A 17,506-nucleotide genomic window follows, 5' to 3' on the forward strand; every position below is an offset into this window, starting at 1 on the left:
CTCCCTGCCTCCTTCCCACCTCCCGCAACTGGCCAGGCACCTCTTTTCCCAGCACTCCCTCCTCCAACTGCAGACTTTCCACATAATCTTCTGTGTACATGTTTGCCACCCCCCCCCCCCGCCGCCGCCCACAGACTGAGAGCCCCTTGAGAGCAGGGATCCGGCCTCACTCACCTCTGTCTCCAGTCCCTGGCCGGTAGTGGTGAACGTTGAATACTTGAATACTTGTTAACAAATGAATCAGTGAATACCCTCAGTGCACTCCCCTCTGCTTTGCAAAAAAAAAAAAAATATACACACACACACACACACACACACACACACACACACACACATACATATATATTCACTTATGTTTACATTCATTTGAGAAATGTTATATCAAAATCTTATAGGCAAGCCAAATAATATCCCTGTTTTTCTCTAACAGTGCATCAGTAAAAATACTGGCCCTGGGAAAATCCAGAGACTCCCCAAAGAAAATGCTTTCCTAACCAAGGACTTAACAGTAAGTACTGAAGAGAGTCTTTTCCAAAATGCATCGGTTCTCAGGGGATTTGGAGTCAGAACGCCTGACTTCCGGTTCCCCTTTGCCCCTCCTGCACAGCCAAACAGTGCACCCCAAAGCAACTTCCCTTTGTCTTCTTTTCCGAAAAACCCTCAGAGGTCCTGGTCAGAAAATGTATTTGAGAAATCTGATCCATAAATGCTTTACAGACGCCGACTGTGCTTTTGCTCTGGTCTCTTTGTGCAATTCACACAGGAACCTGGGATTTCTGATCCCGTCACCACAAAAACCTACACATCCTTAGTCAGCGGTGTGCTCTTGGAGCTTGCTCTAGGATATACTTCATTTTAGGAATAAATTGCATCAAAACACTACATTCGGGAATGTTTCCGAAGGGGCTGGTATCTCTGGTGGCCTCTGGGGAGCAGAGCTGGGTGGGTGGGGATGGGGGTCAAAGGGAGTGCTTTCCTCTACATTTGTTCTTTCGGATCTCGAGCCATGGGATTGCACTGTTCAAAGAATGGATCCAATTACAATTGGTGCGGGGGGGAAAAAAAAAGAAACCTTTCCCTGGGGCTTCTAGTATCTCTCTACTTCTTTGAGCTGCTAGACTAAGAGCCAGGATGCTGCCTGTCCCTGAGGGCAGACACGGGAAGAGTTTAGAAGTGCCACGGAGGGCCACAGAGGGCGCCCTGTCCACACCGAGGGCCGCCATTGATTGACATCCAGGTTTTGTGAATGTATATATATTTTTCCTGTGATGACAGTGATTTGGGCCTGTTATGACTGTCAAAATGAAAGGCAAAGAAAAGGACAAATCTCTAATATTCCTTTATCCTGTAGCAAGAGTGTCTTGATCATTTACTGGTCAACCTGAGAATGGAAGCACTTTTTGTGAAGGAGAATTTTAACATTCGATGGCTTGCCCAAACGGGATTTGTGGAAAATATCAGCAATATCCTCAAAGAGTACAAGCAAAGCAGAGGATTATTGGTAACTATAACAATTTCCTGTTCCAACTTCTTTTTTTTTTTTTTAATGTCTATTTGATTTTGAGAAAGAGAGAGAGAGCGCATGAGCAGGGAAGGGGGCGGAGAGAGAGGGAGACACAGAATCTGAAGCAGGTTCCAGGCTCTGAGCTGTCAGCACAGAGTCTGACACGGGGCTCGAACCCACGAACTATTAGATCATGACCTGAACTGAAGTTGAACGCTTAACCGACTGAGCCATCCAAGAGCTCCTTCCTGTTCCAACTTCTAATTTGAGCGAAGTAAATGAAACGTTTGGTATGATTACACCAGTGAAAGTATTTTCTTTCTCAGATGCCCCAATTTCTAAATTCAAGCTCTTTTTCAAATTTGACCGACTTTTCCACGTCTGACAATCTAGGTGTCTATTAATTCTTGTCAATTAAGTATTAAACAATTTAAAGTTAGACAGATTAATGACTGTTATGCTTGACACAAATTGAACACGATAGTAAGCTCAAGACTGATGGCCACAGCACTGCCTATAAACGGAAAAATGGCAGGGGCTTCCTGGCTTGTCTGTTTCAGCCCTGGGTTACCTACGGGAGACGGTAGGAGAAATGGAAAATGGGAGAAGTCCAGTTGTTACTTTGATCTCTTCCTTTTGGCCAGGGGGTTCACTGGTCATTTTAATCACCACAGGTAGAGCTTCAAGGTAGATATTCTTTTTTTTTTTTAATTTTTTTTTAACGTTTATTTATTTTTGAGACAGAGAGAGACAGAGCATGAATGGGGGAGGGGCAGAGAGAGAGGGAGACACAGAATCGGAAGCAGGCTCCAGGCTCTGGGCCATCAGCCCAGAGCCCGACGTGGGGCTCGAACTCATGGACCGTGAGATCGTGACCTGAGCCGAAGTTGGACGCCCAACCGACTGAGCCACCCAGGCGCCCCTCAAGGTAGATATTCTTATCTCCACATTAGAGATGAGGAAACTGAGGCTCAGAGAGTTTAAGCATTTCTTCAACGTCACACAGCTAGTCAGAGATTCAAACTAGCTAGGATGCAAACTTAGCTAGAATGGCCTAACGGTGGCATCTCCACACCACCCTCCCCGAAATCGGGCGTACGTAGCCCTTGCCCGGATCCTTGGATTTATGCCAGGGAAGCATCCCAAAGACGATAGAGGGTAATACATGAGAACGTGTTTTGAAAACTGTAGGGTAGCACAGGAAGAGCAGGTGCCATCATACCCATAGTTACCACTGAGGGTGGGAACACTCCAGAAGAGCAAGAATGGTATCCCCATTGTATCCGAAGAACCACCTTCTCCTGACAAGCATGCCCAGTTAAGAGTACCTAGAAGATGTGCGTCTTAGCGGAAGAAACGACAATCCCGTTAAGCATGTGAGATACGCAGGGCGGCTGTACTCGGAGCTTATCCTGAGGCACCCAAGAACCCAGCTCAAATCGTTAAACTCGTGTCATTCTCTGGGTCAAAGGTAAAACAACGCAGTCAGAGTAGAGGTGGGACAAGGCGCCTTGAAGAGATCACATGGTTCCCGATCAGCAAGACTGGACGGAACGGGATAGAGGGACTAAGCGTATCCCACACTTGAACCGTCTAGCCGTCCCTGGGGGCGTTGGTCCGCGTGGCGCGGGAAACTACCGAGGGTAGCGTAGACCGTGGCGGGCCAGTGACATCCCAAAAGGTGGAGTCTTAAGCCAAAGGCTCCCGTGATTCCAGTCCCTTTCGCAAGGCAAAGTTGTCCCTGCTGCGGACAGGTGCCTCAAACCCCCGGGACCAGATGCCATGAAGTAGCTCATTCACCTAACTCTTCATGCTTCAAACGCTGCTCATCAACGGCCCTCCGTGCCTGTCTGCTCTGACGGAGCAAATGCCCCAGACACGTGTACTTGGAGTTCTGAGTTCAGTGGCGGCCATACGTCTCATTATTAAACGAATAAGCTGCCGTTCTGGTTTTTCACCCGGAGGAGGTGCGCCTTCCCCAGGAGCTCTGCCGCTGGCGGGTGGACAACACGTTAACACGCTCCGTTGACAGCTAGACCTCAGGCCCACCCAGGGGAGCAGCCCTGCCCAGCAAGACTCAGCTCGAGTCGCTCCCCGGGACCCCTGCCCCTCCGCCGCCCGCTGTCTTGGTTGCCACCTCCGTCCTAACAGACTTGGCCTTCTTGCCTGGCGAGTGGTCGCATAATATGATGGTATAATAACCGTGGCCAATTTTGTGGCTGCAATTACAAAACCTTTAAGCACATGGACGCTCTGCCACTGAAAATGCTCCCCATCAGCCTGACTTTGGTTACTAATCGCCTCACAAAATATGAAGCCTCGGTTGCACGAGTGTTGTTTGGACCATTTTGGAAGAAACGACTGCCGCTGATATTTTGACTTCTGTTGCGAATAAACATTTACTCACTGGTTATGAATGTCACACAGCTTCTGTAGCATATTCGAGCAAGTTTCAGCAGCAGAAATTGTGAGGCTTTTTTTTTCCCCCCCCAAATGAGCATATTTTTTAAAAACTAGAATAAGTTAACTGTGTTAAAAAGTAAAGGATACTTAGAGACCAAGCCAGTCCAGAGACAGTACTCATGAGGCGATAAACTAAGCACCCACACATTAGACCAGAAATTCTCTTTCTTTGTTGTCTTTTTTAAAAAAAAAAAATGTAAGTTTATTTATTTGGGGAGAGGGAGAGAGAGAGAAGGCCAAGCGGGCTCCGCATTGTCAGCACAGAGCCCGATGTGGAGCTCGAAGTCACAAACCATGAGACGGTGACCTGAGCTGAAATCAAGAGGCAGACATTTAACCCACTGAACCCCCCCCCCCGCAGGCGCCCAGTCTTTGTTGTCTTTAATGAGTAATATGGTAGCCTGTGATGCTCAAGTACTTTGTTCTTTAATAATTTTGAGGTGTTCCTGAGCGCTGTGTCCCCCATGTTGGTCACATAGTAGTTGCTCACTAAACACCCGCATATTAGCATAACGGCCACTCCCATCGGAGAGCAGCACTGTCAGGATGATGTGGCGCTGACCACAAGGCCAGCAGCGGAGGGAGTGACTCTGGAGTCTCGGCAGAGAAGAGTTAGCCTGCAGGATCCAGAGACGTTCAAAAAAAGGCACCCCCCCCCCCAAATTAAAAACCAAAAAACCACTCCCGTCTAGCCACGGATCGTCCAAAGCTGACTGTGTGATCTTTATTCTCCTTTTTCAGCCGATCAAGATTTGCATTCTCGGTCCCCCCGCTGTGGGAAAATCTAGTATCGCTGAAGCCTTGTCTAAACACTACAAACTGCATCACATTAAATTGAAGGATGTCATTTCTGAAGCCATAGCAAGACTGGTAACGTTTCTAACTACTTCACTGGGAATTTTCATATCTTAAAAATGCTTCCCTTCATCTCGTAATAAGGAAGCCACTAATTTTACGTGGCATCCTACGGTGAGATTTGTTATTTCAATTGGATTTTGTTGTTGGCCCCAGTTACGAAAGCGCAGAATCCCGCGGGACTTTCCTCTGTGAGATAGAAGCTTCTTTCATGGGGTTGCCCTTGAAATTCAGTCTGTCGCCAGCTGTTGCTTAAAAATGTATCTTGTATTTTCTCTGTTGACTAGAACATCTTTAGGTTTTCTTATTCTTGATGTATGTTTCCCAGAGTATTACCAGACTGTTTATTCATTAACTGCTCTTAAAAAAAGGACTATTTTCTTAGAGCAGTTTTTTTCATGTTTATTTATTTATTTTATGAGAGAGAGAGCATAAGTAGGGGAGGGGGAGAGAGAGGGAAGGGGGGGAGAGAGAGAAAGAGAGAGAGAGAATCCTAAGCAGTCTCTACACTCAGCACAGAGCCTGACACGGGGCTCGGTCCCACGACCCTGGGATCATGACCTGAGCCGAAATCAAGAGTCGGATGCTCAACCAACTAAGCCATCAGGCGCCCCTTAGATTTTCCATATATCCCCTCCCTTTCACACGTATAGCCTCCCCCTCCCCATTAGCAACATCCCCGCCAGAGTGATTCCATCAGTCACAGCTGATGAACTTGTGTTAACACCTCATTACTACCCAATGTCCACTGTTGACTTTAGGGTTTGCCCTCGGTGTTGCACACCCTGCGGGTCTGAACAGACGTATAATGACATGTGTTTACCGGTGCCCTAAAAATCCTCTGTGCTCTGCCTGTTTATCCCACCTCCCCCACCGCCAACTAACTGCTTTTCATCGTAAGTAAGATACAACCTGACACGGAGGGAAGTGTTGACTCTTAAGCGGTTCTGGCGTTAACACAGAAATGGATTCTTCTCCTAAAACAGAGAGAAACCTCAAGGCTCTCACCCCCCTCTGTAGACACATGCATCCCAACTTCCTGCATGATGGCTGTGGGTGGGCGTGGTCCCTACTTGGGCACCAGTCTTTTCCAGGACCACCTGCCAGATGGTTTGTGAGCAGTGGGTCCGTGGAGGGCATCCTCCGACCCGAATATCCCTGTGGTCTGTAGGAGACGATCGTCACGCCTAAGGATGAAGAGGAGGAAGAGGAAGAAGGCGAAGAGGAGGAGGAGGAGGAGGAGAACGTGGATGAAGCTCAGGAGCTCTTGGACGGCATCAAGGAAAGCATGGAGCAGAACGCAGGTATCGCGCACCGCACGGCGCTGCTCGTGGTGACAGGTTTTGTTTCCTTGTGAGAAAAGACTGCCTGCTTGCTATTAAAAGCAGAGTATGGAAAACGTGACAACAAAGAAATCTCATTCATAATATTGCCCCACCCCTGGAAGGAAAAATAACCATTAACATTAAAAAAATTTTTTAACGTTTGTTTATTTTTGAGAGAAAGAGAGTATGAGCAGAGGAGGGGCAGAGAGAGAGGGAGACACAGAATCCCAAGCAGGCTCCGGGCTCCGAGCCATCAGCACAGAGCCCGATGCAGGGCTTGAACTCACGAGCGGTGAGACCGTGACCTGAGCCGAAGTCGGACGCCCAACCAACTAAGCCACCCAGGTGCCCCAAAAATCACCATTAACATTTTGGTGACTCTGTGATCACAGGATGGGAAAGAACTACCTAAGATGATGATGATGATGATGATGATGATGATGATGAGATCAAATGGATAGTCATAAATATTTTATAAACATCAAAAGTCATTAATTAAAAGGCAAAGGACAGGGGCGCCTGACCAGCTAATTCAGAAAAGTGTGTGACTCTTGATCTCGGGATCGTGAGTTTGAGCCCCACGTTGGGTGTAGAGATTAATTAAATAAATACAACTTAAAAAAAATGATTAAAAGGCAAAGGACAGGGGCACCTGGGTGGCTCAGTCCGTTGAGCATCCGACTTCAGCTCATGTTATGATCTCGGATTCGTGGGTTCAAGCCCTAAATAGGGCTTTGCACCGACAGCGCGGAGCCTGCTTTGGATTCTCCGTCTCCTCTTTCTGCCTCTCTCCTGCTTGTGCACTCACTCTTTCAAAAATAAATAAACGTTTAAAAAAAAAAAGCAAAGGACAAACAAGGAAAGTATATTTGCCACTAACATGATAAAGGCTTAATATCCTTAATATATAAAATGCTCAGGCAAGCCAATAAGGAAATCATTAACTCTTTAATAGAACAAAATGGATGAATAATGTGGAGCCATAATTCATGCAGGAAGAAATACAAATACATGGAAAACTATCCTTACCCACTTGGTAACCTTAAGCAGTTTGCTGAACAAGCCGATCGTGGTAAACCGTCACTTTGAACTCAAATTCTGGACTCATTCTTTCGTCACCCCTGGACAGAGTTTCAGGCTGGGTCCATTGCAACTCCTCGATAATAAATAGGTAGAGTTTCCGGGTTTTCATGCTTTAAGAAGCCCATCCTGATCAAACAAGTGCAAGCTGGGTTTTGAACGTGGACATCTCCAAGGGACTGAGCTATTTGGCAGAAAAGCAACCTGTAGAAGTTATCTGGAAACCAGAACCATTTCATTTTCGTACATCGATGGTCACGATCTTCCATCAGACTGGTTTTACTGGTATCATTTATAGACCAGTCCAGTGTGTGGCCATTGGGCGCTTACCCAACAGAGTTTCTCCCCTCACCACCTCTCAAGCACATTTGGCTTCTTTCCTCTTACCTCCTGCTCTCATCTTGCTGGTCTGATCCTCCCGGGTTGGGGTTGGGCCGGGCAGGTGGGAAGCAGGGAAGAAGGACGGAGGCGTCAGCCCCTGGTGACAGACAGCTCCTTCCTAGGGTTGCCCTTCCCAGACCCTCCCACCGAGGACCGCCCACTGCATCCCTTGGGGCACCTCTCTTGACTGGCCTCCCCACCTCTGGTCTTCCGGCACCCCCTTTTGCGCCTGCAGGGGGGTCCTCTCCCCAGACACTCCTCTTCAAGGATTCTAGTCCGTCCACGCCTTCCTCTGAAGTCAGAGTACCCCTCTCCCTCCTGCCCTTCCCCCAGGCCACTCAAGTCTGTTTTTTTTAAGGCGTGGAGAACGTGGTCTTATGTACACACACTGGATGCCCACTTAGCGCAGGTAGCTGATTATCTGTGCGTTGGTTTCTGCTTTGGTGTCAGCCAGACCGGGAGGAAATGGAATTTAGAATCCCAGGGCTGTCCCGGAGAGCCCAGTTTGATACTTTGAGAGAAAACACCGCCCCTTCCTCGCCGGTGAGACGCTTGGGAGTCAACATGCTGGTGTTAGAGAGAATTACCGACATCCTGGTGCCCACCACTTGGGAGAGAGGAAACAACCCGAACTAAGACGTTCCGTTGTGAGGATACCCGCGGAAGGAAATCTGGCAAGGCACATTAGAGGGCGGAGGGCTGGGATTTTAAAGGATCTACAGGGGTACGTGACCACGTGCACATGCACTGTAAGCCTGGGGTGTAAGGCCGGAGCAGGGCGCTGGGAGCAGTGAACAGCGCCACCCCAGGAGGGGAGGGAGGATCCGGGCTAACGGGATGCGACAGACCCTAGACAATGCTTATCGGACAGAGACTTATGAATTGGTCTTTGCAAGAACCCAAAAATCGTAGCCAAAATGTGTAACAGGATGGGGGGAGGTACCGACTGGGTTCTCTTCGTGCCCAGGGGGGAGACCCCGCCCAGCAAGAATGTCAGGGAGGAGCTGAGAACAGTCAGTGCATTGCTCAAGGGCCTGTCCTTGGCGGGGACTCAGTTCTTTCCCCAGATGTCAAGAGAGGCCAAACTGGGTCAGTGGCCTCTGTGTAGAGGGGCACTGGAAGGGAGCAGAGGACGTGGTCTTTAGCCAGCTGCCTACTCACTTCCTACAAGACTGGAATAGTTCATTCAATCCTCTTTGACCTTAGGAAGGTGTTTTTGGTGTTTGTTTGTTCGTTTTTTTCCCTTCCTGAAGTGTGTCCCCGAATCCTTCCTATTCATATTTAGCTGAAACCAGGACATGGACCTTGATTATGTTTGGACAGAACAAGACCTTTGAGCTCATTGCACAGACCTACATAGAAATTTCCCAGCACGAGCAAGGGCACAGAGGTTAGCTGACTCTTCCCTTACATGACCTAATTTGTTATTATGTGATTCTAACGATTCCCGTGAGGCAAATTTCACAGTCCTGCAGTGGTCACCTCTGTGTCCTGCTAATTCCACTCCAGTTGGCCCCTGATGGTGCAGCCAGAATAGGGGCTTAGTTAAACCAGAATGCACTGGCTACAGACTCTTAGTGCTTGCTTTGGGTATTTCAAAAGCATTGTGGGACTATTGAATCTAGTTGGTGGGATTCCAGGTGATCACTGGACTAGTCTTTCCACTTTTCTGTGAGTTTGAAAATAAATATTGGGGGCGGGGTGGGGTGGAAAGGATGTATGTAAATGTGTCAACTTCCTAGTGTCTATCCCGTGCATGGATTATTTTTTTTTAACGTTTATTTATTTTTGACACAGAGACAGAGCATGAATGGGGAGGGTCAGAGAGAGAGGGAGACACAGAATCTGAAACAGGCTCCAGGCTCCGAGCGGTCAGCACAGAGCCCGAGGCGGGGCTCGAACTCACGGACCGTGAGATCATGACCTGAGCTGAAGTTGGACACTTAACCGACTGAGCCACCCAGGTGCCCCTGGATTATTTTTTTTTAACATTTATTTTTGAGAAAGAGAGAGAGAGTGAGCACAAGTTTGGGGGGGGGGGCAGAGAGAGAGACAGAAGATCCAAAGTGGGCTCCGTGCTGACAGCAAAGAGCCCAATGTGGGACTCGAACCCACGAACCGTCATGACCTGAGCCAAAGTCAGATGCTTAACCGACTGAGCCACCCATGGGCCCCTGCATGGATTCTTTAAAACCCTGGATGCAGCTATCTATTTTTGAACCGTGTTTTAGTAGTTATGAATATGGATTAATACGAACATTTTAAATATTACGTGAATGTGAAAGATACTTACAATTAAAAAAAAAAAAAGCAGGTGGTGTTTTAAAGCCTGTCCAGTAGGCTGCGTTCACTCCTTTCAAAGCGGAAGTGATAATCCTCTGACAAGGAGCTCCACATTGCCAAGGTCGTGGGTGTATCTCTAGGAGGTAACAGTTCTCTGGAGAGAGGCACTTGGGCTTGGCCCTTGGTGTCCTCACATTCCACAATTAGCAGAAACTGCTGCGAGAGGTCCCTTCTTGCATACTGAACACTCCTGGTTCTGAAACAAACAGAAATGAATGGCAAGGCTCACTGCCTGAAGTAAACCCAGGCATGCATGGAGGGGACTGAAGCCAGGTTTCTGAGGTACGTATGTGCCCCTGCCTGAGCAACAAAGCCTTTGAAAAAGGCTCAGAGAAAGCTCGTCTTTGAATTTTGCTGAGTCCCTCGACATTTTTTTATTTGGCTTTATTTCTTTGCACCAGTGTGAACCTTACTGGGAGATAATGTCAAATCATTTCGAGGAATTTCATTACGCAAAATAACGCCTTTGATTTTTTTTTTTTTTTTTTTTTTTGGTGTCAGTCCTAACACTGAAATTTCTGGAAGACCCAATTAGTTTTGAATCAGTTACTGCCTAATGAGTCGTGCGGCGATGAAAGGTAGAAGAAAGAAGGGGTGTTTTAATTACATCATTTCACTGTCATTAATACGGTGATTAAAAGAGACCAAAAACTATTTTATATTGTAGACCCACTGATAAACTAAGAGTATGGGAGAAAGAGCTTTGGAGATCAATGACTCAAACTTGCCAAACTCAAGGTACTGAAATGCATACATTAAGCAATATAAGGGCAGGGCCATGTCTCAGAAATGGTAGCTGTTCTATAATTAACAATAGAATAATAAACGAATATCGCAGTGAAGCTGCATCAAATCGTCCTTTAACTATTGGACAGCTACGCCACGCAATCACAATCCCAGGAACCCAGCATCCAAGGCTTGAGAGGGAATTGTTCAGCGGGGCCAAGGTCAGGAATGCCAATTGGAGAGATGGGTGGGGAGGGCATTCTTTCCTTTCCTAAATCCTGCAGATTTAAAGAGAATAATGCCTTTAAGAGTCAGATCAAACTTGATTTTTATTTTTATTTATTTATTTTTAAAGTAATCTCTACGCCCAACGTGGGGCTCGAACTCACAACCCCAAGATCAAGAGTCACACTCTCTACCAACTGAGCCAGCCAGGAGCCCAAGCTTGATGTTTATTCCAGTGCGGCAAATATTTACTGATCACCTATTATTAATAAGCCATGTGTCAACAGCACACGTGGATACTATCTCACTTAAATCTCACAACAGAAACCTTTATTACTATGTATCAAGGCTATAAGGCTATGTATTAAGGAATAATATCAAAACAGAATTGAGGGAACCCTGCTGGCAAGTGGGAGCACTCTGGATGTCTCCACTTCTCCTTCAGCTTCACCCACACGCTGTCGCTGCGGAAGAACATTTGGGAAATGCAGACATGGCCTTTGCTTCTGTTCTTTATTGCAGCCAAGCTCATTGGGTTCTCCTATTTTATTGTGTGTTAAAATGCACATCATGTTGAAAATACAAAACCACCTATTTTTACCTGTAAGGGAACTTTGACTACACAACAATTTTTTTTAAAGTTTATTTATCTTGAGAGAGAGAGAGAATACGAGCAGGGGAGAGGCAAGGAGAGAGGGAAAGAGAGAATCCCAAGCAGGCTCGGAGCCTGACATGGGACTCGAACTCATGAACATGAGATCATGACCTGAGCAGAAATCAAGAGTCCATTGCTTAACTGACCGAGCCACCCAGGAGTCCCCCATACAACAGTTTGTGAGATGACTTTGGAATGTAACCCCCATGTAGAATGTGACTCCCCTAGTAATATTTTTTTTTTCTTTTTACCAGGCCGACTAGAAGATCAATATGTAATTCGATTTGTCAAAGAAAAGTTGAAATCTATGCCTTGCAGGAATCAAGGTTATATTTTGGATGGGTTCCCGGAGACCTATGATCAAGCTAAAGACCTATTCAATCGTAAGTTTGAATGGTCCCTGTATCTTTTTTTCAAAGCTTTTCTTTCTTATTTTATATAAACTCTACCCCTAATGTGGGGCTCGAACTCACGACCCTGAGATCAAGAGCCACGTGCACTGCAGACTGAGCCAGCCAGGTGCCCCTCCTTCATTTATTTTGAGTGTTTACATTCAGGTAAGTTGCAACATATCATAATAATAGTCGCTTCGTTAAAATTTAAAATTCTGACAGACTGTCTGAAATACATACTTTTCCATTTGTGGTTAGTTTTCATTAGTGACTTCTAGTTAAAATATTTTTAATTTTCTTGCCAAGCTGTCCATAGTAGTAATATGTAATAAACACAACAATGTATATTTTGTTTTATTAGAAGAAGATGAGGAGGAAGAAGAAGAAGTCAGAGGCAAAATGTTGCCCTTTGATAAATTAATCATACCTGGTAAGTTTATTTACTTATTTATCTATTAATTATTAAAATTTTTTTTAATGTTTATTTATTTTTGAGAGAGAGAGAGAGACACACACGGAGTGCAAGTGGGGGAGGGGCAGAGAAAGAGGGAGACAACAGAATCCAAGACAGGCTCCAGGCTCTGAGCTGTCAGCACAGAGCCCGACACGGGGGTCAAACTCACGAACCACAAGATTATGACCTGAGCAGAAGTCAGATGCTCAACCGAATGAGCCACCCAGGCACCCCCTGGTAAGTTTAAAACAATTCTCCAAGGTCATATTTAAAGGAATGCCATTCAAGATCTCTTTTGTACCCAAACCATCTTTTTGATGTTAATAAAGCAGATCTCTCTATGTCTCTCTCTTGTTTGTTCGTTTGTTTGTTTGTTTGTTTGTTTTTAGGATAAAAGGTAAAATGATACACTTAAACTCTCAAACTGGAGACTGTATGGGAGGCAGACATCAGGAAAATCAAGTTCTGATGATGGTGCACCTGGGGGGCTCGGTCAGTTGAGCGTCTGACTCTTGATTTAGGTTCAGGTCATGATCCCAAGGTTCTGGGATCAAGCCCCTTGTTGGGCTCTGTGCTGAATGTGGCACCGGCTTGGGATTCTCCCCCTCTCTGTCTTTCTCTCTCTCTCTGCCCCTCTGCCCCTCTCTCCCACTTGTGCTCTTTTTCTCTCTCTCAAATGAAAAAAAAAGGGACCATCGAGTTCTGAAATGGACAGAAGTCCCTTTGAGAATGTTTGTCTCCTGCTCCCTCTGGGAACAAAGCCCAAGGTGGCCAGTCCGCTGATGCCTTGACTTCTGAGTCAGCTGGCAAGACCCCCAGGGACTGGACCCTCCCTACCCTCCTAGGTGCCAGCCGTGCCGTCATCTTTCCTGTCTTTTCCAAATCCAGAACTGAGCCTGGGGAAGGCACAGAGCTTTTCAGTTCACTGTTCACACATTGGCACCAAAGTTTCACGATGTACTCTTGGAAGTAAAGCGTAAACAACTTATTCCACGAAAAAAAAAAAAAAGATTTGTTGAGTACCCAGCAGGCCTTTCTCGGGACCTTGCCCTGAACTTTTAAACTTGTTATTTTTAATCAATTTGCATGCAGTGTCATCATAGGAAATAATTTTCGGTCATGTGGTAAGCACAAGAACAGCTATTTTCAGCAACTGGGCCCGAGGCTGGAACTCAAGGAGCCCTGCTCACTTGTGTCAAAGCCCCCACGGGAGTCAGTTTGTGGCTGTAACCCTCTCTTCTAGGTCCAGGCACAGTTTGCATGCGATGAAGCTTCTGGAACCACTAGGGCCACCAGAATGCAGTCGTCCTCAGGGCTGGGTGTTCACCATTTCCCCGAGGGCCCTGAAACCTGGAGCAGGAATCCGCAAGGCCAAAGGGGTGGGTGGTCTGGGATTTTCCGTGAATGGGTGCCTCCGGATCAGAAAAGTTAAAAAGTAAAATCGATTAAATAACCACGTCTGTCTAGTTTACGAGAGTTTATCACTTCTGGGCAATATTTTTTTTAATGTTTTTTTTTAATGTTTTACTTATTTTTGAGAGACAGAGAGAAACAGAGCACGAGCAGGGGAGGGGCAGGGGGAGAGGGAGACACAGAATCCAAACAGGCTCCAGGCTCTGAGCTGTCAGCACAGAGCCCAATGCAGGGCTCAAACCCATAAGCCGTGAGATCTTGAGCTAAGCTGAAGTTGGATGCTTAACCCACTGAGCCACCCAGGTACCCCAATGTTTTATTTATTTTTGAGAGAAAGAGAGAGAGACAGAGTGTGAGCAAGGGAGGGGCAGAGAGAGAGGGAGACACAGAATCTGAAGCAGGCTCCAGGCTCTGAGCTGTCAGCACAGAGCCCGACACGGGGCTCGAACTCATGAACCGTGAGATCATGACCTGAGCTGAAGTCGGACACTTAAACGACTGAGCCACCCAGGCGCCCCCGGTGAAAGAGTCTTAACCATGCACCACTGGGCTGCCCTCTCTCTGCTGGACGTAGTCCAAATGCGTCAAACATGTAATCTATTTGGTATGTTTAGTCTGTTCTTAGTAAATCATCTTTCTGGAAATTGTGTCATTTGTATCTAGGGGATTTTAATGCAGGGAGGTGGTTGAGTGAGGACACGAGAGGTTAATGCCATTGAAAGAAGAGTACCCAGAGCAGGGGGTGTGCCTCACCACGCTGGGTCGCATGGGGAAGCACCAGGCTTGGTCAGGAGGCAGGAAGGAGCGAGGGGGATGTCTAGGCCACAGCCTCAATTGGGGTTTCCATGGGAAAGGGCGAGGCAGGGTCAGGCAAACAGCTGCTTTTAGAGGATTGGCTAGTTTGAGCCAATTCCAATGGGTTTTGCTCCCTAGTTGCCTGGTACCTGGCTGTGGGATGAATTAAGGCAAGGGGAATATTGGCTCGGTGTCCGAAAGTTATAAAAAGGCGGTGGTCATTTATATGTATATGGCGGCATGCTCCCAAGCAAGCGGTTGACTGTCTTTAGGAATTAGCCAGCCCTGAAAGAGGCTGTCTCTCTCCAGGTCGGTAAGGCCTCCCTGAGATGTCAAAACATCATTAGATGCAGAAAACAACAAACATGATAAATACAAGTCTCCGTGCCTGATTTGGGCGATAAAACATTTGAACCTGTCGTGATCCAGTCAAATGTGGTATTCTCTCTCCTTGGTAAATCATTGCATTTTACAGCTGCTGCGGGCAGATCTTTTCAGATCTCCTCATTGAAGGAGACACGTTTAAAGTTGCATCTGCTTGAGGAATATAGAAACATGTTTTTATTTTTTATCTTTTTTTTAAATGTATGTTTATTTTGGGAGCAAGAGCATGCATTGGGGAGGGGCAGAGAGAGATTCCCAAGCAGGTTGACAGTGGGGAGCCCGACGTGGGGCTCGAACTCATAAACCACAAGATTATGACCTGAGCTGAGATCGAGTCAGAGCTTGACCAGCTGAGCCACCCAGGTGCCCCTGGAAATTTTTTTTTTAAATACAGGTTTTCATATGACTCAAGATAGCCAAACACAGTAACCTCCTTGTTAGCACAATCTTTTTTTTCTTTTTAAAAATTTTAACTTGTTTCATTTTATTTTTTTAAAATTTACATCCAAATTAGTTAGCAACTAGTGCAACAATGATTTCAGGAGTAGATTCCTTAGTGCCCCTTCCCCATTTAGCCCATCCCCCCTCCCACCACCCCTCCCGTAACCCTCAATTTGTTCTCCATATTTATGAGTCTCTTGTTTTGTCCCCCTCCCTGTTTTTATATTATTTTTGTTTCCCTTCCCTCATGTTCATCGGTTTTGTCTCTTAAAGTCCTCATATGAGTGAAGTCATATGATATTTGTCTTTCTCTGACTAATTTCACTTAGTATAATACCCTCCAGTTCCATCCACGTAGTTGCAAATGGCAAGATTTCATTCTTTTTGATGGTCGAGTAATACTCCATTGTGTATATGTGTATGTGTGTGTGTGTGTGTATATATATATGTATATATATATATACACCACATCTTTATCCATTCATCCATCGATGGACATTTGGGCTCTTTCCATACTTTGGCTATTGCTGATAGTGCTGCTAAAAACATGGGGGTGCATGTGTCCCTTTGAAATGGCACACCTGTGTGCCGTGGAGAAATGTCTAGTAGTGCCATTGCTGGGTCGTAGGGTAGTTCTATTTTTAGTTTTTTGAGGAACCTCCAAACTGTTTTCCAGAGTGGCTGCACCAGCTTGCATTCGCATTGTTAATACAATCTTAAGCAAGCAGAAATCGATTACTTGCTATCCACAGTGAAGCCAGTACAAGGACAGCAGAAGTTCTGAATAGTTATCTCAAGACACTGCAAAATCCTGAAGTTCTATCTGACTCATCACAAGAGAAAGGACTTTAAAAAATATCATCTGGGGGTGCCTGCCTGGTGAAGTCAGTAGAGCATGTATGTGACTCAGCGTTGTGAGTTCAAGCCCTAGTTTGGGTGTAGAGTTCACTAAAAAAAAAAAAAAAAATCATCTTGTGGGAAATATATTTCATCACACTAAAATTCTTTGAAAGTTTGTAGTCAAGTGTATCACTCACTGTTCATGGTATTTGATTAACTGGAATCTTCCTTTTCCCGGTCACTGGGAAAAAAGATACAGCATCATATTTAAAAATTCTTACATTACTAACAGAATTATTAACTTTTCATCTAGATGCCTAACGTATGGAGCTTAACAAGATTCAACCTCCAGTGAATTTATTGACGTACTTTTGATTTAAGTACTATACCAGCATTTGGAGGTCCAACTGTCTCCTCTCCTTTCTTTCAATATATTTTTAAGTTTGTTTGTTGGTTTGTTTACTTATTTATTTAGAATTTATTTATTTATTTATTTATTTATTTATTTATTTATTTATTTATTTATTTATTTATTTATTTATTTATTTATTTAGAGAGGGAGAGAGAGAATCCCAAGCAGACTCCGCACTGTCGCACTGTCAGCACAGACCCCAGTGTGGGGTTCGATCTCACCAACTGTGTGAGATCATGACATAAGCCGAAACAAAGAATCGGACGCTTAACCGACTGAGCCACCCAGGTGCCACCTCTTTTAACATATAGCCACTAATGTAAATCAAATGGTCAAAGATGAGCACCTGAGCTAAATTAAAATCGGTCAGAATAGTGGCAGTCTCAGACCTCAGCCTTTCTTTTCACTGTTAACGCACGAAGCAGACGAAGTTCAAAAGGGTTCCGCTGCCCCACTGCTGAGCACACTTACCTTGCTCTCGCTCGGGAAGCCTTATCAGAATGCAGTTAGGTGCCAGTGGCATGATTGCGCGGCAAACCAATACAATGAATCAATTAGTTAATTAATTTTTAAAAGTTCCAATACAACTTTCATTACAAAATCAGGTGATGGGCCAGATTTGGCCCACAGGGCAGCAATCCAAGTTTAGAATGCAAATTTAACCATTTCCAGCTTTGCCAGGCTCTTACAGGGAGCGACTTGTTGGCAATGCACCTGGCTAATGATCCGGGCACCTGTGTGCCCTGACCGCGTTGAGAACATCTGAGAACAGTAACTCACCTAGAAAGTCCATTTCACTGATACGCATTTGAATCATT

General features: G+C 45.7%; 1 protein-coding gene across 1 annotated transcript in view; it reads left to right on the forward strand.

Annotated features, from left to right (window-relative positions):
- Positions 1–17,506, forward strand: part of AK7 (adenylate kinase 7) — a 69,538-nt gene that overhangs the window by 41,935 nt on the left and 10,097 nt on the right. Inside the window, exons 10-15 of the mRNA XM_043554558.1 lie at positions 431–508; positions 1,352–1,501; positions 4,709–4,837; positions 5,994–6,126; positions 11,812–11,940; positions 12,311–12,379. Coding sequence (XP_043410493.1) covers positions 431–508; positions 1,352–1,501; positions 4,709–4,837; positions 5,994–6,126; positions 11,812–11,940; positions 12,311–12,379 — 688 coding nt within the window. The remainder of the gene's footprint in view (positions 1–430; positions 509–1,351; positions 1,502–4,708; positions 4,838–5,993; positions 6,127–11,811; positions 11,941–12,310; positions 12,380–17,506) is intronic.

The sequence above is a fragment of the Prionailurus bengalensis genome, chromosome B3 (genome assembly GCF_016509475.1).
Source record: "Prionailurus bengalensis isolate Pbe53 chromosome B3, Fcat_Pben_1.1_paternal_pri, whole genome shotgun sequence".
NCBI lineage: Eukaryota > Metazoa > Chordata > Mammalia > Carnivora > Felidae > Prionailurus > Prionailurus bengalensis.